Source organism: Morus notabilis, unplaced genomic scaffold (assembly GCF_000414095.1).
Source record: "Morus notabilis unplaced genomic scaffold, ASM41409v2 Scaffold104, whole genome shotgun sequence".
In the NCBI taxonomy this organism is placed as follows: domain Eukaryota; kingdom Viridiplantae; phylum Streptophyta; class Magnoliopsida; order Rosales; family Moraceae; genus Morus; species Morus notabilis.
The window spans coordinates 268,806-289,780 of NW_010367119.1; the positions used below are offsets into that span (position 1 = coordinate 268,806).

Genomic DNA, 20,975 nt, shown 5'->3' on the forward strand with positions numbered 1-20,975 from the left:
CCCCTCCCCCCCAAATCCCTCTCTCTCTCTCTCTCTAAAAGTATGGAATTTTTAATTATTGCAATATTCACCTTCTGCATTTCTCATTGTTTTAGGGTTTGCGAACCAGGGAGCAAGAAGATTTCCTGTCAAGTCAACTTTTACTCAAGGTGCATGATAACATCAAAAATGATTTTTAAAGTACCGATTTTTAAAGTTTAAGGTACTTAAATATGTTCATCTGTCATGTTCTCAGTCTTATATTTAACTCTCTTTCTTATGCAGCCTTGTTATTTGGTTACAGGCAATTGTGTGTGCTTGCAAAGTTCCAGGATCATTTGTCCCGGATTTAACTGAATCTGATGTATCTGAGGAGTCTGAAAAAGAGTTCAGTGAAGATGAAGAGCTACAGCAGCTTATAGATGGGCAAATATGCTTTAAGGTTTATCCATTTTCAAGTGGTATGACTTAGTCTTTTGGTTATATCAATTGGTTATATAGTCTTTTGGTTATATCAATTGGTTATATCAACCGTACTGGTTATGTGTGTGTGTGGGCGCGTGTGCGTGCTTATAATTTGGTGGACCTTTTGCAGGGGTGCATAACTTAAATGCAGAAAGAAGGGTAGTATTACCTGGTTCTTTTAATCCGTTGCATGAAGGTCACCTCAAGCTCTTAGATGTTGCTACCAGGTACAATAATTTCGTTATTGAGAAATCGGAATTGACTTAATGATTTGCATTTGTCCATACATGTTTTGATATTTGCATACTCTCTTTGTAGCAGTTGCTGCCAATTGTGTGTATATAAACTGTGTTCTGTGCTAAATTTTTATCCTTGATATGACCCTTACATGTTGTGTAAGGTGTTCAAATTTCTATTAAGTGGAACTTTGCCACCTAGGGAACCTGGCCTTGTATGTGATTTAACGCTATAATGAGAGAAATAAGATTTAAGGTGCCCATTAGTTATGAATTGGAGATTGGTCAGTTTTATTTTGTGGAAATACCTGATTGTTAGATGAATTGAGAACTAGAAATCAATTTGGAGATATTTAGGCAATATGACGCAAAAATTAAGTGGGGATTGACTTCTGCCAGAGTTATTAAAACTATCAAATTTTTTGCCATGTGGTAGATCCAAAAAACAACCAAAAAGTCTAAAATACCCTGAAATTCTGATTTAGTAGGGTTTTTAATTTCATGTTCTCCTCTTTCTTCTCTCTCTCTCTCTCGCCTCTTTTCCCACGCAATACACAACCCGTCACTAAGCTTTCTCATCGAAGCTCGACGTTGAGGAGCTCTCTGCCACCAAGTAGTGAGCTTTCGTCATCACGAAGAGCTCTGGCAACCTTTCCATTCTCGGCGACGTCTCATTCTCCACACCATCGCCAAGGAGCTCTCCGCCACCAAGTAGTGAGCCATTGTCGTCATGAAGAGCTCCGCCACCAGATCCGAAGCACGGTGACCTCTCCTTGTTAACGCTGTACGATTGCACAAGGAATTGGCGAAATAGTGTCCTCAAGATCCATTTGTTGATCTTCCGCTAAGATTGAAGTCGCCGGAGGAGAGAAAGTGTTAGGAACCTAGCTCAAAAAATCAGCCAAACACCAATACCACACTCACACACACCAGAAACAACAAGAAAATGAGAGTAATCGGAGGGAATATTATTAATCTAATCAGCCAAGAACACTAAATTACACTGAAATATAAAGGATAAATCAGAGATTTCGAGCTCTCCGGCACTCCCAGTTGTTCCGGCAACACACCTAACACTCGGAAGATGAAAATACTCACACCCCAGAACCTACTGCCCTTCCCCCATTCAAATTACTCCCAGATTAGCCCTCTTGCGATTTCGAGCTCTCCAGCACTCCCAGCCATTCCGGCAACACACCCAACACTCAGAAGATGAAAATACTCACACCCCAAAACCTACTGCCCTTCTTCCATTCAAATTACTCCCAGATTAGCCCTCTTGCCATGTCAGCTCATCCTAGCCACTTTCAATATTTTCCCTTAGGCCCCTAACTTTGTGTTTTCTATCTGTTTTGCCCCTCCTAGTGTAAACTTGCTTCAGTAGGGTACCCCCCCCTCGAGAGCAACCTCGTCCCCAACCCCCCCTTAGAGAGCAACCTTGTCCCCAAGGTTGAAGTCGGGGAATTGTTGGTGGAGGGCGGCTAGGGGTTCCCAAGTTGCCTCCCATTGGACGAGCAAGTCCAAGTCATGTGGCCCTCCCTCTTGAGCTCGTTGTGCACGTAAGATGGCCTCGGGGCAGAGACCAGAAGCTCGAGCTCCTTTGAAAGATCAGGCGGCAAGGGGTGGGCAGCTGGGGTGTCTCCCTTGAAGGCTTTGAGTTGGGAAAAATGGAACACCGGCCGCTAGGTCCAAGGTTCGCTCCTCTCCCCTCCTTGATAGTGCATCCGCCACCCTATTAGCTGCCCTGGTTTAAATTGGACCGAAAAGTCATAGCCCAAAAGCTTCGTGACCCAACGTAATTGTTCCGGTGGAAGCATCCTTTGATCCATGAGGAATCGAAGACTTTGTTGGTCGGAATGAACCACAAAGTGGCGTCCCAACAAGTAATGGCGCCACTTTTGGATGGCAAATACCACCGCCATCAACTCCTGCTCATAAACCGATTTCACCCGGCTTGCCTCGGCGAGTGCCTTACTAAGAATGCGATTGGTTTGGCTTCTTGCATGAGCACTGCCCCAAGACCAGCCCCTGACGCGTTCGTTTCCACTACAAAAGGCTTAGTGAAATCAGGCATAGCCAATACTAGAAGGGTAGTCATAGTCTCTTTAAGGACCACAAAGGCCTTGCGCCGCCGCTTCTCCCCATTCAAAGCCTCCTTTCTTGAGCAAATTGGTAAGAGGACGAGCTATCTCTCCATACCCTCTCACAAAACGCCGATAATACCCGGTGAGGCCCAAGAATCCGCGCACATCACGCACATTCCGAGGTGTCGGTCAAGTAGAAATGGCTGTGACTTTGGAGGGGTCCTCTGCCACTCCCTCTCCCGAAATTATGTGCCCGAGATACTCTACACTTGATCGGCCAAAAATACATTTCTTGTTAGCATATAGCTTTTCTTTTTCCAAAATCTCCAACACCTTAGTCAAATGCTCCCTATGCTCCGCCAACCTTTTGCTATACACCAAAATATCATCGAAGAACACAAGGACGAATTGACGAAGGTATAGTCGAAATATTGAGTTCATTAATGCTTGGAATGTCACCAGGGCGTTGGTGAGGCCGAATGGCATCATTAGGAACTCATAATGGCCCTCGTGTGTCCGAAAGGCCGTCTTCTCCACATCACACTCGAGGACCCGAATTTGATGGTATCCCGCCCTCAAATCCAACTTCGAGAATACTTGTGCTCCATGGAGCTCATCAAGTAGCTCGTCGATCACCGGAATAGGGAACTTATCCGGGACTGTTACTTGGTTCAAGGCCCGATAATTCACGCAAAAACGCCAACTACCGTCCTTCTTTTTCACCAAGAGCACCGGACTCGAATAAGGGCTACAACTAGGCCGAATTATCCCCGAAGTCAACATATCCGTCACCAACTGCTCAATCTCCCCCTTTTGAAAATGTGGACAGTGATAGGGTCGGACGTTGGGAGGGTCCGCCCCATCCTTCAAAACGATACGGTGATCCCGAGCTCTCTTAGGGGGCAGCCCCTTAACCTCCTCAAAAACTCCACCACGGCCAACACTCCCTGTAGCTCCTTGGGAATTGCTTCGGCAGCCCCTTCCTTGCCATCTCCCACTACCTCACAAACTTCTAGCAATATTCCTGCCTGGTGAGGCCCGAGAGATTGAGCCATCGAACGTAAGCTTGTGGGCGTGTAGCATAAAGAGAGTCTCCTGACCAACTCACCCCCTCTTTCCCCTCCTTAAACTTCATTGTGAATCAGGACCAATCCGCTCTCACCTCTCCCAATCTACGCAACCACGTCACTCCTAACACCACATCGGCCCTTCCTAACTCAAATGGGAAAAAATCCTCCACCACCTTGTAACCTTGAATCATCAACTCTACTCCCCGGCAAACACCTTGTTGTTTGATACACGCTCCATTCCCCACTTGCACACCACACCTAACCGAGGAATCATAAGGCAGCCCCAACTCTTTGACCACCAAATTCGACACAAAACTATGAGAAGCTCCACTATCCACCAACACTACCACCTCCCGTGAACCAATCCATCCTTTGACTTTCATGGTTTTCGCAGAGTATACTCCCATTAGAGAGTTGAGAGAGAGATCTACCTTCTCTACCGATGAGTCTTCTGATACGAAATCACAGGTAAATCACACTTAAAGATTTAATTACGCAAGTATTATTGAATTGAACAGACTATCGGAATGATTCAATGAGAATCTTCCTGAACACTCTACACACACAGAGGTTTTCGAGAGACCTCAACTCTCCAATTTCTTCTCAATATAATTCTCTAAACTCTCCCTTCTGTTTCCACTCCTATTTATCCCCCTAATTCCCGCCTAAAACCGTTATTCAATCAATCACCCCACTTATTCTACAATAGGCAGCCCTGTCATAGAATTCCTATTCTGCCCCTGCCTTTTATTCCTCCTTACGTAAGTAAAATGCACCGGTGGCCTATCATCTTCATCGGAGCCCTCCTTCTCCTTGACTTCCCCTTCTATTTCTGAATCATCTTCGGTCGCCAGCAGAATTTGGAGTTGCTTGTTCTTGCAACGGTGCCCGGGGCTAAACTTCTCATCTCATTTAAAGTAAAGCCCACGGGCGCGTCGTTGTTGCATCTCCTTCGACATTCGGCGGTATCCCCCTGCACCACCACCCGACGGACTAGAAGCCCCCGACAGGGAAGCGTGTCCCCTTCCAACATCTAATTTGGAATGGAGAATTCGAGTACTCCGGGGACTCCTAATTTGGTGGTATTCGAGAGACCACCGCTCTCCCTAATCTCAGTCTCTCAAAACTCTCAAAATCACAACATACCTCTAGTGAGCCCCTGAGCCTTTTATTTATACTAATTCCTACTAACTTTACTAGCCCACTAACCAAACAAGTTCCAAAGTTAACGGATCCTAACATTACCCTCGCCCCAAAGAATCACCTTGTCCTCAAGGTGAAAACTAAAAAATAAAATTGAAAAATAACATCTAAATGATCAAGAACAAAAGACTTTGCTAATTCCTTGATTGGAGAGTCTGAATTGTTGCTGTCCCTATAAATCACATTTTTCAATTGGAGCCAATCAATTATTTTCTTTTGTCTTCCTGGTATCTTGGAAAGCAACCACAAAGTCTATCAATTCATTTGAAACCCTCTGTGCAAGCTCATTAATGGTCACAAACACTATTGTACCTCCGGAGTCTCTTGGCGATGGACTCTCTAGTCCTCCCACCTTCTTCCTCCACGGTGCAGCCTCTGGTCTCCGCCTCGTTGAGCCCCAAACACGTCCAAATCAGGGCTGGGTTCCCTGTTCCGAGGGTACCCATGCCGTCCCAGCCACGGAGCAAGCCTATCCTCCTCTAACTCCGGCTCCCACTCCGGTTCCCGTCGCCGACCCAAATCAGCCACTCCGGCCATCGGCTGCGCTGCCAATAGTGCATCCATCATCCGCAGCGCCGCCTGCACGTCTTCCATCTGAGTCCGAACTTCCCCCAGTTCACCATGCAGCCCCGCCACTTCTTCACGGATTTGGGGAAGATTCTCAGTCACCACCGCGTGGACCGCCTCCTGGACCACCGCCAGCCCCTTTTCCACCGGATCCGCTGGTTTAGCTGCCATGGATCGGAGCTTTGATACCAAATTGTTAGGAACTTAGCTCAGAAAATCAACCAAACACCAATACCACACTCACACACACCAGAAACAACAAGAAAATGAGAGTAATTAAAGGGAATATTATTAATCTAATCTGCTAAGAACACCAAATTACATTGAATTACAAAGGATAGATCGGAGATTTCGAGCTTTTCGGCACTCCCAGCTGTTCCGGTAACACACCCAACACTCGGAAGATAAAAATACTCACACCCCAAGACCTACTGCTCTTGCCGCATTCAAATTACTACCAGATTAGCCCTCTTGCCACGTCAGCCCATCCTAGCCACTTTCAATATTTTCCCTTAGGCCCCTAACTCTGTGTTTTCTACCCGTTTTGCCCCTCCTAGTGTAAACTTGCTTCAGTAGGGGTCTAACAGAGCGCGCAGAGATCATCACTCGTTTGTCCCCGTCACCATTGCTGTCACAAGCAATGGGAACAAATCCTAGATCCTCATGAGAGAAGAGAGCGGAAGAGAGAGAAATTTTCCAAAGAGAGACTTTGTGAAGTGATTTTCTGATTTTTCATGTTTTTTCAGTTATTTTGATGGATTTTATTAATTTTTTGTTTTTTTTTTTGGTATTCCGGCAGCAGTGCCGCCATCAGTAATTGTGGTTACGGGTACCGGTTGGTAACTGTCCAGTATTCAGGCGGATATTGTCCAGTATTCAGGCGGATATTGTCCAGTATTCAGGCGGATACTGTCCAGTATTCAGATACTGTCCAGTATCCGCCTAGATACTAATTGTCATGGCAAATGATACCAATCAAGTATCATCGTCGTTGACGACAATGGCAGAAATTGGGATACCGGCTAGTAAGCATCTGATATCCCGTTTACATTGACTTTTTTTTTTTTGTTGATTTATTTGTCACTTTTTTTTTCCTATTTTCATGATCCGTATGTGATTTTTTTCAATGGTCTGTGTTTTTGAATTTTGTGATTTTTAAATTGTTCTGGCAACAGGAACGGTCGTGGTACCACCGGTATTAGTGGTTATCGGACAGTTTATGTGGTGCATACTTGCCGGTTTCACGGCAGGATATTGGTATCTAGGTATTCCGGTGACTACTGCCGCCAATACTGGCTGTTGTCTATTGGATACCGCTGGATATCTCGGTTGAATACCAGTTTTGGGGTCGGATACCGGCGCGTATCTCAGTCGGATACTGGTATCCTAAGAGTATATTTAGTATTCCAAATATAGTGTGATGACATGGCTGTGATACTCTCTTCAATAGTTTATGTTTCCTGGTATATGTCAATCCAACCTTAAAACCTGTGATAGTTCCCTTTAAAGTCCATCAATTATTCATCATTGTTGTTATGATGTATATTTGCACATCAGAAGAATTTGGAGCTCTGGTTAGGAGAGTGCTATAGAAATGGTTGTTAAAATACCATTGCTTTCAAACTTGGACTTTTAAAGTGGGAAATCATGTATAAATATAGTTAAAAGTGAAATTAGGTTTAATGTATAAGGCCTTCAATGCTAAGCTTTTAAATTCAAGCTGCTGCATTTATGTGGCTTTCATGGTTGAGACATAAGCTCTGTAATCAGAAGTCAAGTCATATTTTCTCACGAATTACTCTTTTTTTGTTTTTTTTGTTTTTTGGTTTGGGCAGCATTTGTGAAGACGCGTATCCGTGTTTTGAAATATCAGCAGTCAATGCTGACAAACCTCCACTTTCAGTATCACAGATCAAAGATCGTGTCAAGCAGTTTGAAAAAGCTGGTGAGCATGATTGTTTGCCCACGTTGTTGTTGTTTTACTTCATCTTTCTTTGATGTGGATTAAACCTGGGAGGAAGTTTGGATTAGTAGGTGCCGGCCTCATTAGTATTTCTGTATTGGGCGTACCCAATTTCGTTCGCCAACTTTTTTGCTCATTGTCTAAAGGAGAAAAGAGACAAATGTTGGATCTGAATTTTTATTCCTTACTCTATTAATATCATTTTTAATAAAAAAATTATCTGAAGTTTTACCTCTTACTCTTTATTAAGATTCTTTTTAATCAAAAAACTATAATAGTCAAAAGGGTATTATCAAGAGGAAGGGGTAAAAATCCAGTCCCATGCACTTTAAGGGTAGGTTCAGCAATTTTCTCTTTTCTCGTCTCTAAACTCACACACGGAGGGAAAGTATTAGAATCTGATATCTGATTACTAATATAAGCCTATCTTCTAATGGCTTAAGCTTTGAGAAGAACTAGTAATCTAATGATAGTTTGCTTTATCTCATGCCTTATCTTACATATGCTGATGAGTACTTGAGACAATTTAAAGTAGGTTTCGGACTTGATTTTATTTTCAACTTTTTTTGGTGTTAATAAATTTGAGCACTTGAGATAATTTGAAGTAGCTTTCAGACTTGATTTTATTTTCAACATTTTGTCGTGTTAATAAATTTGTTTTGGAGAATGTGGCTGTATCCTAATCTAAGGAGTACTAATATCTAATACGGTTAGTGCTAGAAGGAACATATCTTAATCTTCTATTTGGATTAATGCAAGAAATAAAAAAGTAGGAGATCGTATTGATAAGTCAAAGAAGATCAATGATTTGTGCTCTGCGAAATTTGTCACGGTGATGCCGTTTCTATATCACTCACCATAAGTATGACGCTTATCGTGAGCTTCACTTGCTTGGTTATTTAATTTTTGTGCTTTGACTATACTTTCTTAAAGTTTTCCTATCTGAAAAGTTTTTTTTAGGTAAACTTATCCTGCTCTCCCTGGTGTCCTGTATGACAGTCCTTGTATATTTTATATGAGTACTTTTCTTTTTTCCTTTAAAAGAAAAAAAAACTTCATATCTAACCATATCAGCTTTTATATGACAGGTAAGACGGTGATCATATCAAATCAGCCTTACTTTTATAAGAAAGCCGAAATATTTCCAGGCAGTGCGTTTGTAATTGGCGCTGACACAGCAGCAAGGCTTGTTCATGTATGTTACTAAATTTATAGTCAATCCTTTCTCTTTGTTTATCATAAAAATAAATAAATGAATAAAAATGAAAATCAAGCAACAAAAGCATAATACAAATGTGGTCCAGAATGAATCATACAATCTTTGACTTTTGTGATCTCTCTATGTAGCTATAAACTGCTCTTAAATGAGAGCATTAAGTAAATCTTAGTTTATTTTTACAAGTTACTTTTTTTTTTTTTTTTTTTTTTTCCAGCCCAAGTACTACGATGGGAACTATAACAAGATGCTGGAGATTCTAACTGGATGCAAGGCAACAGGCTGCACTTTTCTTGTGGCAGGCCGTAACGTAGACGGTGTTTTCAAGGTCGGTTACACGTTTCAGAAACTTGTTAGGGCACATTCTCGATTTTTACCTTTCATATTAGTCTTTGTTGAACTTACCGTCGCTATTGCATGGCACATTCTGCAGGTTCTTGATGATTTAGAAATTCCGGAGGAGTTGAAAGACATGTTCATCTCGATACCTGAAGGGAAGTTCCGCATGGATATTTCCTCCTCTGAAATTAGGAAAAAGCTTGGAATGTGAATGCCATAGCCGCTTTTAGGCCATAAAGAAGGGACAGGAAAGGCAGAGAAAGCTTTACTGGGTTTTGGTTTATGCATTTGTGCTGAAAAGGAGGATCATTCAAGAACAGAGAAAAATAAAGGATAATATCAGCTGTGATTTTTTTAATGGAAGGAAGAATTCTCTATTTGTGTACAGATTGATGAGCAAAATAATATCCGTATTAAGGCTGTGTGAGAGTACCAAACATTTTTTTTATTAGTCGTTTACAGTGTACGTGGGGCTGTCGTTTTCATGAATATACATACAAATCATCAATTGATGAATCCTGGTTAAATTTACATGCTTTGGGGCTGTGCAAAATCAAGTCGGCAAATACTAATAGCATCTAGAAAACGTGTAATTGGTTTTTTTTTTTGTTTAACTAACTTTAGAATATTTAAAATTGTTGTTGAACATGTGAATGTGGTTTATTGACTACAAGGTTGTGCTGCAAATAAGGATACAGTTCTTTGAAAAACAAAAAAAAAAAAAAAAATCTCTTAAGAGAAATTCTGAGGACATCTTTAGATTTATGCCGCGAATATTAGAGTTGAACATGTGAATCTGGATTATTGACTACAAGGGTTGTGCTGCAAATAAGGATACAGTTCTTTGAAAAACAAAAAAAAATTATCCAATCTTAAGAGAAATTCTGAGGACACCTTTGGATTTATGCCGCGAATATTGGAGTTGAAATTTGTGTTACACATAAGTTGACTACAAGAGTTGTGCTGCAAAGAAACGGTCACAAAAAGATGGGGCTGTGCAAAATCAAGTCGGCAAATACTAATAGCATCTAGAAAACGTGTAATTGGCTTTTTTTTTTTTTAACTAACTTTAGAATATTTGAAATTATTGTTGAACATGTGAATGTGGTTTATTGACTAGAAGGGTTGTGCTGCAAATAAGGATACAGTTCTTTGAAAAACAAAAAAATTATCCAATTTTAAGAGAAATTCTGAGGACATCTTTAGATTTATGCCGCGAACATTGGAGTTGAAATTTGTGTTACACATAAGTTGACTACAAGAGTTGTGCTGCAAAGAAACGGTCACAAAAAGATGGTTGGTGCTGTTTCCTACTTGGTCTTTTAAAAATAAAAGGGATAAAATTATTTTGGTACTTTTTATTATAATAAAATACCTTATTGGCACCCGTATTTTTAATAATATTAAAATAATAAGAAACGTTCTTTTAGTACTCTGAGACTGATTTTTAAGAGAAAAAATGTTCATTCTACCATTCTCACTAATTAACAACAAATTAATGATTTTTTTAAAAAATAAGAAAATAATTTTAACATTTAAAAATTAAAAAAAAGTGAATGTTTTTACAAAATATTTTTAAAGTTATTAGTTTTTATTTAATTAATAAAAAAACAGTTTGGACATTATATATATATATATACGTTTTCCCAGCTAAGTGTTTATATAAATGTTTCCTTTTTTATTTCTGTATATAAATGTTTCCTTTTTTATTTCTTTAAAAAGTCTTTCTTGTTTTAATAGTAATCTTGTAATATTTTAAAAATAATAATTTTGTAGTAAATTATAAAAATAACCTTCAATATCTCGTTTTAGTAATAAAAGAATGGGGTGGCAGAGTTTTGGAAAAAGAGAAGGTAGAGAGTGAGAAAGAGAGCAAATGAACAAGTAAAGGCCCCGTTCATTTCGTTGATTCGAGTTTAGAATTCGAGTTTTGCTACAGTAAAACGCTCTCACAAATAATCACATTTAACTTTTTTGCTACAGTAAAAAGCTCTCACATAAAATTATATCTCAACTCGAATTAAAAACTCGAATCAGCGAACTAAACGGGCCCTTAGTATTTCTCTTAATATTATTGAATACAGAGTACTAGTGGGATATTTCAATATAACAAAAAATACCAAAATAGAAAAGCAAGAATGTTACTGTTTAATTGTTGCGTCGCACTATTGGATTTGGAGATAATTCTCTATCTTTCCCGTACCAATCCTAATGAATATTGAATTAGATGTCTATAAACTTTGTCGAATTTATTAACGAGCCCCTTAAATTGTTAATTGAACTGACAAGCATTTATTGTATTATAATGTTGCATTACACGCTAGTTTTGATACATTTTAATAGTACTTGTTAGGTCACATACCAATTGAATGAAACCAAATTTGTGTAGCATTTGCCTTACACCTGTACACTTATGAGGCGTTTGATATGGGGTAATCTCATAGATAAGAATGAAAATCTTTCAAATTCTCATTTTTGATACAATTATTAGACTTTTTTAAAACCCAAAAAAGTGAAGCCCATAGGTTTTACATTACCACATTTTAGAGTAATCCTAAACCCATTTTGGAGGGTGTTATTTACTTTCCCAGGAAAGTTAATATAACGGGAAAGTTAAAAAATGAGTGTTATTTACTTTCTCACATTTCTCCCACCTATCTCTTCCCAGACCCAATCGCCTCTCTCGTCCACTACTCTTCCATCGACCACGCCACCACCGCCTTCCGTCGTCAGACTTTCCTGTGCAGCCACCACCGTTAAATCCGCCTTCCAATCCAATAATGCTCTACCCCACTGTTAAATCCTCATATCCAACGGTGGTCGCCGATCTCCTTGTCCACCCAGCCCCTTGACTGTCCCACCATCCCTGTGACAGTCGCTTCAATCCGCCTAGCCCTGAATCACCTCCATTCACGCAGCCCCGTGACCATCGTACAATCGCCCCATGACCATCGTACCATCGCCCCATGACCATCGCGTAGCCCCGTGACCATCGCGCAGCCTCGTGACCAGGCTCGAATCGCCTTCGTCTGCCCACGCCCGGCAAAGTCCAATCCCGTGTGGATCTGGAAGATTAAGAGGGAGATCGAGAGGGATGAGAGAGAGAGAGAGAGGGGTGAGAGAGAGGGAGCATTTTTGAGTTTTGTATTTTTTCATAATATTTAAAAAATCCACTAATAGTATTAATCTTATAAGTTAGTAAAATGGAAATAATAGGATTTAATTAGTTTTAATTTTTTTTTAAAATTATTAACTTTATAAGAAGGATTACATTATTATGCATAACAAAATATCATAAAATAACATATTTGAGAATCTAACAAAAGATTCATAGACATAACTAAACATGATAATATAAAATTTTAGAAAATCATATTACCTACCATAATTTTTTTAGGTATTTAATTCATATTAATTACTGCATACCAACGGCCCCTTAGTCACTTCACACGTTAAAATTTAAAAATCATAAGGCCAAACCAACTTCCGATCAGAACTTCCATTTTTTTTTTTTTTTTTTGGAAGAAGTTTTTGATATACATAGACCTGACCAATGACCATCTAACCATAACAAAGAACAAAAGAAAAAAGGAGAGAAAATAATAAAAGCGGAGATTTTCTTTTTCTCTTTTTTTGGTAAGTAAACTGTTACATTAACTACCTTGTCTCCCCCAGCTAATTTCCATTCAGTTATTCCTTCCTTTGCTAACTAACAAAAAAAAAAAAAAAAAAAAAGATTTTCTTTTTCTAACGATATACAGTTGAAAGGAGACGAAATTGAGAAAATAATAATCCACATACTCCAATAAAGGTGTATCGGAATTACAAAGAGCCTCCAACGGTTTCAACCGCCGCAAGCGGCACCGCAGCCGGCGGCGCAGGCCGTGCCGCCGTAGGTGTCGGTTTGCGTGGCGGAGGCCTTGTCTTTGGACGCTCCGTCGGCGCAGGAGAACACCACCGCCAATATCAAAGCCAGGCTCACCAGAGCCGCCAATAACACCAAAACGACGCCGCTTAAGCTCTCTGTTACTGATCCCCTCTCTCCTACTCCGCTCGAGCCTCTCCAATAATATTCCCTAACCATTACTATAAATTAAACTCGATTATGTTACTCCGTCTCTCTCTCTAAAACTGTTTCTTTTGTGTGTGTTTTGACACTGTTTTTTGTTATATATTGATAGCTAGACGGCTAAACCTATATACGAGCTCTTTTAAGGGTGGATAAATGAGTTGTTTTTTTTTTTTTGGGTTAATAAATGACCCTTTTTTCCATTCAGCAAAAACATAAATGACCCTTTTGCACATTTAAGGGTTGATAAATGACCCTTAAGTGTGAATTTGTTTTTTTTTGTTTTGTTTTTGTTTTTGAAGTTCTCTTAAGTGTGAGTTGATAAGGCTGTTTCTTTTTCTATTTATTTTTTGTGTAATGAAACCGTGACTATTCTTCCATCTCCCATTTCTTAGTTTTCTTTGACGTCAAACTAGGATTTTCTTTTATTTTTATATTCTTCTCCTTTATTTTTTTTTGGTCGTTGAAGCGACCAATGGTAATGCGCGGTGTAATTATAGCGGAGCGAAAGGTGTGAATCAAGTGGCGTTTTGATATTAAACAGAGAAGGGACCACTAATAAAAGGTTAAAACTACGACAACAAACGAAAGTCGAAAGATGAGAAGGGAACCACCTAGTCCAAAGTTTCAAGTTCCTTATCTTATCCTTTTTAAAGCTTAACCCTATTTTTCAAAAAAAAATAATAATAAAATCAATTTTCAAAGCCGGCTTTGTTGACGAGAGAATTGGCAAGTATTTTTATTTATTTATTATTTATTTTTGCTGTTGCACCTCGAATTTCTTTGTATTTAGTACTTTAAACTTTAAAATTCGGTTGCAATTGTGATCCGACAACTTATGGACGTCAATAACATACCCCATAAATTTTGTACAAAAGGCACTCGAAACGTTCAATTGGTTATGAAAGTGGATCTTCATCTTTTTAAACTTTAGCATTACGACTACTTCTATTAATTGGCATTTGGCGCCCATTATTGATTGGACCATATTGTAAAACTTGATAAATTAAGGTTCTTAAAAGTTACAATTTAAGAACTAAAGGTTTAATTTGCAAATAACAAAAAAATTATGATACAGTAGCACAAATTCTCATTACAGTTCCCACCAATAAAACAATTGGAAAAAAAATTATTGGGATACAAGAAGGAAGTTTCTCTGGTAGCACTAGAAAATATGAATTATCAGTAATTTTATACTTTTCAACCATCAAATTTGTATTAAAAATTGTATGCTCTACATATTTTTAATCTGATGTGATTTTGATTAGATTCAACTATCAAAAATTGGAACTACTAGTAAAAATGCCTACCAGAGAAAGTCCCGATAAAAAAAATTAAAACAAAAATGCAATGGTCATACAAATTAATCGACAATTTAGAACAAGAGGAGAGAGACAAGGAAGAAGTTTTGAGTATGGATTATCAGATTCGTTTAAGAAAATGCAAACGTGTATTGATTTATTTAAAGTTATGAGACATAGCAAAGGGCGTAATGATCCGTAATTGTTACAATTTGTCAAAGCATGTTGACATTAAACTTATTGGCGATTACTACTTACCATGCTTTTATGCTCACGTTTTAATTAATTTCCAACTTTGTTTTTCATTTGTCGTGTTTAGGGCGTGTGCATTGTTTTCCCATTTCCAGAGGATCGTTATAGTTCTATATATACATTATACATATATATATATATATATTCATAATACAAATATTTATTTCATTTATGTCAACGATGTCTCTAACTTCTCGTTACTTATGTGCTAAATATTGACACATCGCAAGATCATTCTACTTTATATTCTTTGGAAAATAAAGTTTAGTATCTTCATATATTGGTTCCCCCCTCTTTTTGGAACCATACTATATAGTATTATTATTTGTTTATTAGCTTTTTATCTCATTTAGCGAACCAGATGAGAAATATTTGAAACCTCCATTTCCTAGGATCTCTCTATATTTATAGAGATCAGAGTCAAAGGTGTTTGAGATGAAGTTTGAAGTCCTTGGCTTGAGCCAATTAACTTGTTTTGAGCCTGATAAAGTGAACATATGTATACATAAATAGAAATATATAAATATATATAGGATCCTTTTACATCAATGAGGACCTGATTAATGCTAATTTATTTCTTTCAGGTTCATAATATTCTATGTTATGTTTCAGCTTTCTAGTCTTTTGCCAAGAAAAGGGGTGACATTTAGCTTTAGTTAAAGCTCTCTAATATAGCCATGCCAATTTGCTTCAGGTCAACTAATGTACAATGTACAATTCTACTAAAACAAAAAATGTACAATGTACAAAGGCAAGTACGACCAGGTCCATATGGTGAATTTAATAAGCAAAGTTGCAAAAAAAAGAAAAGAAAAGAAAAGAACTTCACAACTTTGACACTCCTCCTCAATCTAGTAATACAATAAATATATATGTGTGTGTGTATGGAGCTTAAAAGCAAGCTTTTAAGTAGTGTTAGGGCGCGGCGGCAAGCCAAAAATTGGGTTGAACTCATATATATTTTTACTTAACTTTAGTTTCTAAATTATAATAGGCTTATGTCTCATTTTGATCCATGATCTTTAAAAGATCTAAATGTGAATCTCAATCTTTCATATTGTTTCGAATAGTCTTTTCCTCAAACCGATTGTTAAAATCTCAACATAAAAATTAAAATCTCAACATAAAAATAAAAGCTTGTTCTTTCTAATAACACATGTAAAATCACAAAATTAGTCTTTTCGTCAAGACTAATTTTGATTCTAAATGCTAATGTCTCATTTTTATCCATGATTTTTAAAAGATCTAAAAATGATTCTCAATCTTTCATATTGTTCCGATAGTCTTTTCCTCAAACCGATTGTTAAAATCTCAACATAAAAATAAACGCGTGTTCTTTCTAATAACACATGTAAAATCACAAAATTAGTCTTTTCATCAAGACTTTATTTGTCTGATGGATAAAAGGATTAATTTGAAACGATTTAATAGATTGGGGATTCATTTTGGGATATTTGAAACTCGCGATCTAAAATGAAATTTGGCCGATAATTCATGAGCTAAATATGATATTAAAGCTAAGGCTATATGGATTTCCTTATCAAATCACTCCCATATTGGAGATATTATAGAACTGGAAGTGTTGAAATCTTTAGCGCAATGCACTACCTCCTCTTTTCTATCCTACCAAACAAGCATTAGAATGAAAATCCTTACATTAATTCTCTCATCTTTCTTCCTCCTACTAAGCAAGCTCTAATTATAGAGGTTAAACGCAAGCTTGTAAGTGGTGATCGGTCGATAAGAAAATGTTTTTATGCTTAAGCTACGCCTCACAAGCACCAGTTGCAAGTTATCAGATTTCTGCAAATCTTCAAAACTATGAGAATTGTATTATTGGTAATTGAATCATACAAATTGTTTTATTATAAGCTTCCAAGTACAATTTTAACACACTTGGAACTCTTGTAATATCATCTAAATTATTCCAATATTCTTGTCATATATTTATCTTTTCATTTGGTCTCGACTGTATATAGTACTGCATTTAAATAGCCATGCAATTACTTAATTAATTTTCTGCTATTTATTTTAGACCACATTTGCTTCTCGTTCTGCTTAATATTAGTTGTAACTTAAATGAATGGACTAATTAAAATCACGCGTGAGTTTTACATTCATGGCTGAAATTTTTTTTATTGACAATATATATGAACCTCATGTGTTTATATAGATATAATGAACACGTGTTATGCATAATTAAGATTGTGGTTTGGGAATTTTTGTACTTAACTCATTAATTAGCTAGCTTATTCACAACTTTTTCTATTGATTAGATCCGTTGACTTTCTCAGTGGAATCTCTTTTCTTTTACCGGTCCCCTTGGAATCTTGTCAAGAACTGTGTGCTCGAAATTCTTGTAAAAGTTGTTTAATTGTCGGTAGACTTTGATAGCAACATTGTCCACTTCATTTTGATGTCGTCCATACAAATTTGGTAGTGTTTCCATGCAAAGGACGACTTTGTACCAATAATAAACAATAACAAAGTCAGCTTATTAAACTTGCATTGGATTATAAGTTAAAATATGTGAATTCATACAAAGTTGGTAGTGTTTCCATGCAAAGGACGACTTTGTACCAATAATAAACAATAATAAAGTCAGCTTATTAAACTTGCATTGGATTATAAGTTAAAATATGTGAATTTAGTTGTGCACATTCTTACCAATGAAAAAAAGATTCATAGTGCTGACAAAAGTCCCAATAACTGAAATCACCCAGAGAGAACATATTGCCTGCAATATTACATTTTTTGCAATCAAGTTATTTAAGACGATGAGTGAAATAATTAAGTTAACAAAAAGTTGGACATTAATTAGCATATGAATTATTTGGTAGAATTATATATGATCATATGATTGTATGTGATCATGCATGATGATCACAAGTACAAATGATCATATGATTAATAATATTTTTACTAGCTTGGGAGAAAAGTGCGTTCAAGGTACATACCAGAAAGAATAATCTGAAGTCGTCCCCACTTGAGATATCATAAAACGTTAACAAAAACCAGTTGACTTTTGTGAAGATAGATCTACAGGTGGACTCTGGCAGCATAATTTCATCTACATCTGGTGGATTCCTATAGCATAAGAACAAGATAGGAGCTTAGACCAGGTCAAGTAACAACAATTTTAAAGTTTTTGCCACGACGGCACGATCATTTTTTTTTTCTTTTTAGTTTTTTAGTTGTACCGAATAAACAAGTTTTGAAGCGACGGATGATGGAAAAATTGACGTGAACCGTTGAAATTTGAGCTGTTTATGTTAGGTGAAACTTAACAATAAAAAGATTTCAACGGTCCAAATCTTCATAAACTATCATTCAACGCTTGAAAAAGCGTTGCATGGTACGGTCGGAATGAACTGAGGAGTTTTAAAACTGTACAAATTTTGTGTAAAATATTACCAATTGATTAGCCAGCCGGTTCGAAACCAGACGAAAATAGCAACCATTGAGAAAAGCAGAACATGACATAGAAGAGTAACAAAGTCACTACGAGAAAAATGTGTTTTTGCGACGACTTTTTATCGTCGCAAAAACCCCTATGTCGTCGCAAATAATAGTTTTAGCGACGACATGTTGTCGTAAATATGTCGTCGCAAAAACTTTTTTTGCGACGCCACAGTGTCGTCGCAAATATATTTGTGACGACATATTTTTTTTGCGACGACAAGCGTCGCTAATACGCCGTTATGAAATTCTCGTGATATAATATTTTTTGCGACGACAAATTTCAAAATGTTGTCGCAAATAATCTTCCTTTTTTGCGACGACACGTATAAAAAAGTCGTCACAAAAAACTGGAATAAATTTTTTTTTTCAATTTTTAAAAAAATGGCAATTAATTAATTTTTAATAATTTTAATTAAACGTTATTATGTTACATACTGAATATAATTTATTAAGATACATTAAAGGTGAAATATAAATTAATATTAAAAACAATAAATCTAAATAAATTTATAAAATATATTATGAATACTACATGAAGTGCATATATAATGTTCAAAAAAATATAAAAGTCTAAATAAAGTGAAAAATAAAATAGAACATATAACGGAACTATTCATCTAAGTTTGCAGCATCGCCAACGGCTGAATCATCATTAGGATTGTCATCATCTGAAGGAGGCAGAGGAGTGTCTAGGTTAACTGGTTCTGGACGAGCAATCGTAGGGAATTGGATGTTGGGCTGCAATTTAGACACTAACTCTAACATCTTCACCTGATTGTCATAAATCTTCATTTGTTCCCGGTATGATTTTTTTAAATAACGATCCATACGTGAGTTAGGTTGAGCCGATGAGGTTGCGTCTGAGAATGAACCAGCAGATGAAGGAGAAGCCCTGGAGTAATGCTTTTGGGAGAGCGTCGGACCCACTCCTATCTTATGTCCTCTACGCATGCCAAGAACTTGCTCCAAAACCCCATGCTCGTCAAGGGGGGGTCTAGTCGAGCTTGCAGTAGTCTGTGTTTCTGCATTTGTCTCTCCTCCTCCAGGGTGTTCTACATAATAAGACATTATAATTATTTTTACGTGTTATAAAACCACTATTTCAGTATAAAAAAATTTAATATGAAAAGTAGAAATACTTACGAAAGTCTGTTCTGCATGGGTATTAACCCAAGAGTCCCCGCAACGATGCATGTCCGCCCAATTGTCTATAGTAGACATCGGCTCTTGGGTCTCCGTACTAGCCTATCAAATAAATTACATTTATTAAAATTCTTAAATTCTAACTAAATTTCGGCAGCATAACGACTTATTTTTCATATGATCCAAAAATCCAAACCTGTAGAAAAATGACTTTAAAAGATTTCGGCACACCATAACTGCAAGATGTGCAACCCAGAACAGGAATCACAAACATATAAATACGATAATGAAGTCAAAAAATAAGTACTAACCTTCTTATTGCGATGCTGAGAGTACGATAACCGACCATGTAAGCTTGGATATTTTTGGTTGCTGCGATTAGTTTTATTTGTCTCTGATATTTTCTGTTTATGATTAACTATAATAAGTAATAGTTACTTGAAATTATATATAAAAAATCATCAAGTTCTAATAAATCTATAATTACTTGAAATTTGTCGCCGGAGAACCTATCGCAACAACGATCCCAATGAACTTGATTTCTCATGTTACTCGGGAGACTTTCTCTACCGTAGCGTTTGTAGTGGCGGTGAGGGGAACTTTTCCAGTCCTTGTAGCACTTTGCAGCCTCCCTATCAACAACGGACCTCAGAATACTGTTCTTGTAGTTATAGTCCACGTTAAACCAGTCCTTGCAAAACAGTTTCACATCGTTACAATGCATTGTTAACTATAGTATAAACTATACAAATTATTGCATAAAATAAATACCAGCATCCGGTCCTGAATTGTCCTCTTGTCCATGTCGCTAATGTCCTTCCAAGCATCATGGAAGGGCTCGCATATGTCCCTGGTATGAATACCAACCGCACTATCAAACCAGGCACCATATTTACCAAGCGCCTTCCAAGTACCTCCCGCCTCATCAAATTCTACTGTGATTTTTCCGTCTTGAAGGACCTTTTGGGCGATTTCATAACCTTTTGCCTCACCTCGCCCTCTACGTTGTCGAGGTTCAGGTGTTGTAAGCATATGAAAGCATTTCAAATCAACTTGTACTACTACATTTATTTACTATATGATAGAACGAGAAAAAAAAGTCAGAATTGTTGGGAATAGTGTCCTAGAAGGATTAGATGTAATAGGATATTTATTATTTCTTTAATAAAAGAGTTTATTCATTATTTTATGTGCATATATTTATGAATGTTTTATGAATATCAATGAAAATTCCATGATTATTTATGTAACCTTAAACACTGTATATAAGTGTTATATACGAGAGGATAATGTTTAAGGATAATAATCAGAAAGCAATGTTCATAATGAATTTAATTAAAGTTCAGAATCTTAAATTAAAACATTATTAATACATGTAATTCCCATTTAGAATGGAATGGTGTTATCCGCACTGTTAATATGGAGAGATATTGAATGAGTGTATTTTGCATAATGAGATTATGTGGAACAAGGACACAGACACAATATGAATTTCTAATAATTCCGTTAAGTATAGAAATTCTAATTGAGTCTACCGATGGTCATATATAGGATGATCTTAATCCTGAGTTCTTAACAGACTCCTATTTATGGATTTGTGTCTTTTGATTTACTCGGTACGGATTC

General features: G+C 37.2%; 2 protein-coding genes across 3 annotated transcripts in view; one reads left to right on the forward strand and one right to left on the reverse strand.

Moving 5' to 3' along the window:
• The window catches only part of LOC21393256, an 11,605-nt gene extending 1,967 nt beyond the window's left edge, over positions 1–9,638 (forward strand). Inside the window, exons 6-12 of one of the 2 annotated variants that reach the window (XM_024174670.1) lie at positions 96–149; positions 284–440; positions 575–671; positions 7,440–7,549; positions 8,656–8,762; positions 9,001–9,111; positions 9,217–9,638. In XM_024174670.1, the coding sequence (XP_024030438.1) occupies positions 96–149; positions 284–440; positions 575–671; positions 7,440–7,549; positions 8,656–8,762; positions 9,001–9,111; positions 9,217–9,333 (753 nt within the window). In that variant the 3' untranslated portion in view covers positions 9,334–9,638. Of the gene's footprint in view, positions 1–95; positions 150–283; positions 441–574; positions 672–7,439; positions 7,550–8,655; positions 8,763–9,000 lie in introns of both variants that reach the window. The other variant, XM_024174669.1, reaches the window with a different exon arrangement.
• Positions 9,639–17,034: 7,396 nt separating this feature from the next.
• Positions 17,035–18,205, reverse strand: LOC112094247 (reticulon-like protein B14). The gene is made up of 4 exons (XM_024174667.1): positions 18,159–18,205; positions 17,702–17,831; positions 17,412–17,481; positions 17,035–17,204 (listed from the first exon to the last, which is right to left on the reverse strand). Exons 1-4 carry the CDS (start codon positions 18,203–18,205, stop codon positions 17,035–17,037), a joined length of 417 nt encoding a protein of 138 aa, XP_024030435.1.
• Between the last annotated feature and the right edge of the window lie 2,770 nt (positions 18,206–20,975).

Coding starts and splice junctions, on each gene's coding strand:
- LOC112094247 (XM_024174667.1), bottom strand. CDS start 18,205: ATGGTTGCTATTTTCGTCTGGTTTCGAACCGGCTGGCTAATCAATTG. Junction 17,832..18,158: donor ACCGGCTGGCTAATCAATTG/GTAATATTTTAC, acceptor CTTATGCTATAG/GAATCCACCAGATGTAGATG. Junction 17,205..17,411: donor TATGAATCTTTTTTTCATTG/GTAAGAATGTGC, acceptor ATTGGTACAAAG/TCGTCCTTTGCATGGAAACA.